The sequence below is a fragment of the Manis pentadactyla genome, chromosome 7, assembly GCF_030020395.1.
Source record: "Manis pentadactyla isolate mManPen7 chromosome 7, mManPen7.hap1, whole genome shotgun sequence".
NCBI classification, from domain to species: Eukaryota; Metazoa; Chordata; class Mammalia; order Pholidota; family Manidae; genus Manis; species Manis pentadactyla.
The window spans coordinates 143850420-143857478 of record NC_080025.1 but is presented as its reverse complement, the minus strand read 5'-3'; the positions used below and the strand labels follow the sequence as shown (position 1 = coordinate 143857478).

General features: G+C 61.5%; 2 protein-coding genes across 6 annotated transcripts; both read left to right on the top strand.

Annotated features, from left to right (window-relative positions):
* Positions 1–2537, top strand: TMUB1 (transmembrane and ubiquitin like domain containing 1). Of its 2 annotated transcripts, none has more exons than XM_036899625.2 (3): positions 1–135; positions 1020–1438; positions 1729–2537. In XM_036899625.2, exons 2-3 carry the CDS (start codon positions 1050–1052, stop codon positions 2078–2080), a joined length of 741 nt encoding a protein of 246 aa, XP_036755520.2. In that variant the 5' UTR covers positions 1–135; positions 1020–1049; the 3' UTR covers positions 2081–2537. The 2 variants fall into 2 exon arrangements, with proteins under 2 accessions (XP_036755520.2, XP_036755521.2); XM_036899626.2 differs by having other exon boundaries at positions 120–255.
* A 226-nt stretch (positions 2538–2763) lies between these two features.
* FASTK (Fas activated serine/threonine kinase) lies at positions 2764–7055 on the top strand. 4 transcript variants are annotated; one of them, XM_036899622.2, is made up of 10 exons: positions 2764–2966; positions 3754–4176; positions 4661–4837; positions 4965–5104; positions 5563–5776; positions 5922–6036; positions 6262–6353; positions 6435–6570; positions 6647–6761; positions 6848–7055. In XM_036899622.2, the coding sequence occupies exons 1-10, from the start codon at positions 2885–2887 to the stop codon at positions 6953–6955; spliced, it is 1602 nt and encodes a 533-aa protein (XP_036755517.2). In that variant the 5' UTR covers positions 2764–2884; the 3' UTR covers positions 6956–7055. The 4 variants fall into 4 exon arrangements, with proteins under 4 accessions (XP_036755517.2, XP_036755519.2, XP_036755516.2 ...); XM_036899621.2 differs by having other exon boundaries at positions 2767–2966; positions 5877–6036; XM_036899623.2 differs by having other exon boundaries at positions 2820–3214; positions 5877–6036.
* The last annotated feature ends 4 nt before the right edge of the window (positions 7056–7059 follow it).

The following is a 7059-nucleotide window of genomic DNA, read 5'->3' as shown; positions in this document are numbered from 1 at the left end:
GCGGGACTACAAGTCCCACAATGCTTCGCGAAGCGGCTGCGGGGAAGCGGGGGTGCCTTCAGGTGTCTGCGACCTCAGCGCCTCCCGCCCGGAAGCGTCCAACGCGGTCCGCTATGGACCTGGCGGAACAGGGCGGTGAGTCCCTGCGCGGTGACCGCGTCTCCCCCCAACGCCGCCGCCCCGGCCCCAGCTGGACCCCGCTCGCCCCGCCCCAGGATTGCTTTTGCCCTCCTGCGGCTCGGTGGGGGCGGAAAGGTGGGAGGGGTGCTGGAGAGGTTAGGGGCGGGAGGGCGAAGTCCAGGATTTCCGGGCGGCTTCTGGGGTCTACCAGCCAGCTGCGTTCGGCGAGGCTTCCCGAGGAGGCGCGGAGTCGAGCTGCCTCTGGATGGCGCGGAGTGGGCCGGGAGGGACCGAGTTGGTCCAAGGGGTGGCAACCGTCCCAAGCTCCAGATTGCCTAAGGGCGGAGTTTGACGTCTGGTGTGGGGAAACCTTGGGAAACTGTCTCGTGCCGCGGGTGGGGTTTGGGTAAATGGTAATAGGAGGTGAGGGTGGGCATAGAGGCCCTTTTTCTCCCCCCTTGGTTAAACTTTAACGAGCGAGTAGATAAACTTTGGGGTAGATGGGCTTTGGAATGAAATAGATGAAGGAGTACATATTAGCTTTGGAATGAAGTAGACCTTCACTTTAGAGTGAAGTTTGGTGAGGGTTGAATTTAGGGGAGAGGCTGCTTAGAAGGTTAAAGTCCTTACTTAGGCGCAGTGTTTGAGTGAACTGGGGAGCTGGTGAAAGACCTGGAACTCGGGTTACAAGTTAGGACTTGGGATTTGGTGATGGGAAAGGGTACTCGAGGCAAGTTTAGGGTGACCAGAGCAATCTGTGCCCTGGGGTGGGATTTGGTAAGGGGGCACCAGAATGAGAAGTGGGAGAGCTATGGTGGGGTGGGGTCAGTAGCCTTCTGAGGTTCAGAGAGCTCTCGGCCAGTGAGCCCACCTCTCATGGGTTCTTTGTGCCTCCCCAGCTCGGTAGCGTGGCCAGCAAGGCAGATGCCATGGCCCTGATTGAAGGGGTGGGTGATGAGGTGACCGTCCTTTTCACGGTGCTTGCCTGCCTTCTGGTGCTGGCTCTTGCCTGGGTCTCAACACACACCGCCGAGGGCACCAACCCACTGCCCCAGCCATCAGGAACCCCAACACCAGCACAACCCAGTGAAGCCATGGCAGTCACCGACAGCATCAGAGGAGAGGCCCCAGGAGCTGAGACCCCCAGCCTGAGACACAGGGGTCACACTGTTCAGCCAGAGCCTGGCACAGGGCTTGCAACAACGCTGCCACCCCCAGACTCCCCGCAGGAGCCCCTAGTGCTCCGGCTGAAATTCCTCAACGATTCAGAGCAGGTGGCCAGGGCCTGGCCCCATGACACCATCGGCTCCCTGAAAAGGTAAGCTGGGATGAGGACAGAAAAGAAATGCTGAACAGTGGGTGGGAGTGATCACAGACCTGGAAGGGCCCCCAGCGTTTTCTGGGACTCACCCTGCATTTAATAGATAAGGGAACTGAGGTCCCCAAATGGAACACTCTGCTATTCCCCTGTAGCTGGAGGGGATCCCCTTGGAGGCCATGACCTGAGTGGTGGGTGGAGGGGAGAGGTGAGGCGTGGGAGTGTTGTTCTGGGCGAGGGACCAGGACTGCCTGAGGCCTGCTCTCTTACCCAGGTCCCTCTCTCCTCAGGACCCAGTTTCCGGGCCGGGAACAGCAAGTGCGACTCATCTACCAAGGGCAGCTGCTAGGAGACGACACCCAGACCCTGGGCAGCCTTCATCTCCCTCCCAGCTGCGTCCTCCACTGCCACGTATCCCCTCGGGTGGGGCCGCCACGCCCGCCCTGCCCACCGGGGTCCGAGCCAGGCCCCTCCGGGCTGGAGGTAGGCGGGCTGCTGCTGCCCCTGCTGGGACTCCTCCTGCTGCTGCTGTGGTACTGCCAGATTCAGTACCGGCCCTTCTTTCCCCTGACCGCCACTCTGGGCCTGGCCGGCTTCACGCTGCTGCTCAGTCTCCTGGCCTTCGCCATGTACCGCCCGTAGTGCCTCCCCGGGTCCTCGGCAGTGTCGCCGGCCCTCCCAGACCTTGCTCCCCACGACGTGGTGGGAGTTGCTGTCTGCCCAGGTCGGCCTCTCCCGCCTGCCTCTTCCCACTACCCTGGAGCCCTGCCCTGCGCCGCAGAGCCCTTCAGGGCCCCGCCGAGGCCCCTCCGGGTGGCCTCCGTGGCTCTGGGCTGCCCGGGGCTGCTGGCCTTCAGCCCTCACTGACTGTGGGCCCCAGGGGGTCGGGCGGCTGCTGTCAGTGCCTCGACCCTGGGCAGAGCCGGGCCGCGCCCCTGGGCCCGCCTTAGTGTTCTGCCTGAGCACCCGGCCGCCTCTAGCCCCAGAGCATCTTGGGCTGGTTTGGGGAATCCAGGGACCGCGGGGGGCTGGTGAAGGGGTTGGGAAGGGTGGAGGGGTTCTCTGGAACATGTGCGGATTAAAGAACTGTGAATTTTCACTCTCTGTGAGTGTGAGTGTGTGGGCCCCTGGGGTTGGGGGGCCGCCCTCGCCTTCCCCCTCCCGGAGAAGAGCGCAGGGCGCGGAGAGGACCCTTCGCAGGTTGACTTCCGCTCAGCTTTCCGCCCCAGGCTCGGCGCCCAGCCTTTTGGGTCCGCCCACCCTGTTTCGAGCCCGCCCCGGCGTCGCGGAAGCAGCTTCCCGGAAGTAAGGAGCGGAGCTCGCGGAGCCCCGGCGCGCGGGGCCTGACGGGAGCCACGTCTTTGCTGGCTGAGCACAGAGCCGCGATTGACGTTTGGACCGTGTTCTGGGGGCTGCTGGGAAGATGGCGGACCCGGCGGCCCGCCGATGAGGAGGCCGCGGGGGGAGCCCGGCTTCCGGGCCCCGAGACCGACTGAGGGAGCGACCTGCGCGGGGCCTGGGGAGTCATGTAGGGGTGGCGCCTTTGGGGTGTGCCGCGGGAGGGTGGCGGAAGTTGGTGTTGGCGACCGTGACCACGGTCTCCCGGGTCCCCAGGCCGGGTGGGTGTGGGGACCCTGACACAGCCGACTCGCGCGGTTGCGAAGCTGCGCACTCGGGCCACACGGGCGCCCTGCCAAGTGGGCGCAGAGTTCTCCTTTCACGGGTGAGGAGGCTTGGGCAGAGAGACGAAGCCACTCGGCCAAGGTCACGCAGTTGGTAAGTGGGAGCGCCCAGCATGGAACCCAGGACCGTCCGGCTGCGGAGCCCGCGTTCCGTTCTCCGTGCCGCCGCCGCCTCCTGCGGGAGGGGGAGGTGGTCGGGGGGTCGTATCGACGGAGCGAGCCGGGCACCAGGCTGGGCGCGACCACTAACCCTGTTGGTGACCTCGGGCTTAATTTAACCCTTTCGCCTTTCTGGGCCTTGGTTTCTCCACCTGTGAAATCGAGGTAATGACAGCCCTACCTACTCCTTCATAGGCGTTAAAGATCAGAAGAGATATTTAATGCATGTGGAGTTGCATTGTAAATATTACTGCGCTGAGGACACTGAAGGATTATGATTGCTGCTTGTAAGGATAGGAGGAGATAAGGGCTGGGTGGGGAAGAGGACCAGAGCAGTCACAAAGAAGGATGAACATAAGTCTGGGTTGCTCTGAGCCTAGGCCCCTCCAGATGGGGAGTGAGGTGAACAGTAGGTAGCAGGTCTTTCTCCCCTTTGGAGAAAAACCTCACCGTCTTTTCTGGGCCACCCTTCAGGGTCTCCGTCACCCAACTCCATGCTTCGAGTCCTGCTCTCTACCCAGGCCTCCACTGCACGGCTGTCTGGCCTGCTGCTGCTCCCATCAGTACAGCCCTGCTGTCTGGGGCCCAGCAAGTGGGGGGATCCGCCTCCTGGAGGAGGGCCCCATGCAGGCCCTGTGCAGGGGCTGCAGCGGCTTCTGGAACAGGCAAGGAGCCCTGGGGAGCTGCTACGCTGGCTGGGCCAGAACCCCACCAAGGTGCGTGCCCATCACTACCCGGTGGCACTTCATCGTCTGGGCCAGCTCTTGAGGTCTCAGCCACAGCCCCCTCCTGTGGAGCAGGCCACTCTGAAGGACTTGAGTCAGCTCATCATCGGAAACTGCCCCTCCTTTGATATTCACACCATCCACGTGTGTCTGCACCTTGCAGTCTTACTTGGTGAGGAGGGTGCCTGGGGGGTGGGTGTTAATGGAAGAACAGGCAAAGAGCAGTAGAGGACCCAAGTTCACTGACAGAATTCAACTCTCAGGCTTTACCAGGAGTGGCAACATAGCCCAGCACACTTGCCACTGCCCTCCTGAGTCCATGACAGCCAGCAGGAGTCAAGCAGCATTCATTTCAGCTTAGCCAGGGTTTCCCCCCTCCTAACGTGTTCTAGGAAGTCACCATAATTTGCACCATTGGCATGAGACAAGAACTTGCCAGCTTTGTATAAGGCCTTCCCCACAGACTTCTGACACCTTACGTTCACATGGTGTTTCACATTTCTCTAGTGTTTCCACTTACACCATAGCAACCCTTTCAGCCCAGAACATGGAGACGAGAAAGGTTGGGAATTCATTAACTGAACTCCCTGACTGGAGCAAAGTAGAGCAACTCCGTGTTACCAGAACTGCCTCCTCTGACCCTCTCTCCCTCTCAGGCTTCCCATCAGATGGGCCCCTGGTGGGTGCCCTGGAGCAGGAGCGAAGGCTCCGCCTCCCTCCGAAGCCACCTCCCCCTCCGCATCCTGTCCTTGGTGGTCAAAGATTGGAAGCTGCTTTGAGCTGCCCCCGTTTCCTGCGGCATCCACGGCAGCACCTCATCCACAGCCTGGCAGGTGCTGGAGGGGGCGAAAGGCAGGTGGGGGTAGGGACTGAGGAGGAAGCAGGCAGTGTGTGGGCGAAGGAGGATTCTAGTCTGGAGGTCTGGCCTGAAGGTCCAGCCTGATACGCTGTTCTTTGCAGAGGCCAGGCCAGAGGAACTGACACCCCATGTGATGGTGCTCCTGGCCCAGCACCTGGCCCGTCACCGGTTGCGGGAGCCCCAGCTTCTGGAAGCCATTGCCCACTTCCTGGTGGTCCAGGAAGTCCAGCTCAGCAGCAAGGTGGGATTGCCTCCCACCCTCCCATGCTTTTCTCCTAGTCATCTTCAACCACCCAGTTAGGCCCAGCACCCTAGCCAGCCTGACTGACTTGCTTCCTGCAGCAAACAGCCCGAGGCTCTGCTCTGCCTCCCGGGGGTCCATCTTGCTCACACCCTCTTGGCTTGTCCAACTGCCCTGCTCTGCAGCTCTGCAAGTACTCAGCCGAACTGCGTTGATCCCACTTCTCTCATAAGTCTTCAGTGCCAGACCCCACAGTGATGTCTACCTGGCTTCTTTGGTGATTAATCACATGGGGTTCAAGACACTGGTTATATTTCTGGTGTATGTGTCAGGGGTAGAGGGATTGTTCAGCCTTTATAGTGTTATGAGCTTGCAGGCTAAGCCTGTCTGAGGTTCAGCTTGTGCAGGATAACGGAGAGCTGTTTCGTTCTGGGTGATGGGTTGCTCTTCCTCCACAGGTGGTACAGAAGTTAGTCCTGCCCTTTGGGCGGCTGAACTACTTGCCACTGGAGCAGCAGTTTATGCCCTGCCTTGAGAGGATCCTGGCTCGGGAAGCAGGGGTGGCCCCCCTGGCCACTGTCAACATCTTGATGTCACTGTGCCAGCTGCAGTGCCTGCCCTCCCGTGCCCTGCACTTTGTCTTCTCCCCAGGCTTCATCAACCACGTCAGTGGTGCGCAGACAGGGCTGGCTGAGTCCCTGAGGCCAGTGGGCAGGGAAAAGGGGGTTGGGGGCACTGCAGCCCAGCAAATCTCAGTCCTGCTTTCTTGCAGGCACCCCACATGCCCTGATTGTGCGGCGCTACCTCTCCCTGCTAGACACGGCTGTGGAGCTGGAGCTCCCAGGATACCGGGGTCCTCGCCTTCCCCGAAGGCAGCAAGTGCCCATCTTCCCCCAGCCACTCATCACCGACCGTGCCCGCCACAAGTACAGGTGGCTGGGGCAGCCTGGGGAAGGGAAGGGACCCGCCCGCAAGCAGCACAGAATAGAAAAGCCAAGGGGCCCTGAACTGTCCATGCTTTTACACTCTTAGCAGTCAGAAAGAAAAGTGGGCCGTGAGGCAAAGAAGGCATTTGCCCAGGGTTGAGGGGCTAGGCTGCTGATTTAGGAGGAGACTCCTGGGCCTTTCCAGGAATCAGTGTCCTTTTCCCCTCTCAGTCACAAGGATATAGTAGCTGAGGGGCTGCGCCAGCTGCTGGGGGAGGAGAAATACCGCCAGGACCTGACCGTGCCTCCGGGCTACTGCACAGGTGAGCTCCAGGTGGGCGGGGGCGGCCAGGGAAGTGGAGCCTGGGCTAAAAGCCTGTGGCCCCTTCTCTTCCGGCCTCCAGACTTCCTGCTGTGCGTCAGCAGTGCTGGTGCTGTGCTTCCCGTGAACACCCAGGACCCTTTCCTACCATACCCTCCCCGGTTCTGTCGCCAGGGCCAGGCTGCCTCTCAGCCTACTACCCGTGACCCTGCCCAAAGGTAAGGGAAGAGCGCGGGCACCTCTCCCCTGCCTGCTGGGTCAGTGATCCTGAGCTGTGGTCTCCCCCCTCCCCAGGGTGGTGCTGATGCTGCGGGAACGCTGGCATTTCTGCCGGGATGGCCGAGTGCTGCTGGGCTCCCGGGCCTTGCGGGAGCGGCACCTAGGCCTAATGGGCTACCAGCTCCTGCCGGTGAGAGCCTCCTGCCCCCACCCCACGCTGGGCCCTGTCGCCAGCCCCGTAGGCACTATGGGTGACCTGCTGCTTCTCCCCTGCAGCTACCCTTCGAGGAACTGGAGTCGCAGAGAGGCCTGCCCCAGCTCAAGAGCTACCTGAGGCAGAAGCTCCAGGCCTTGGGCCTCCGCTGGGGGCCTGAAGGGGGGTGAGGGGGTATACTTGGGGTTCAGTTTGGCCCCCCTATGGGGGGTGGACAATTTGCACTTTGAATCCCTTTGTTTTGGTTTTTCATTAAAGTCTCTTTCCCCATGGC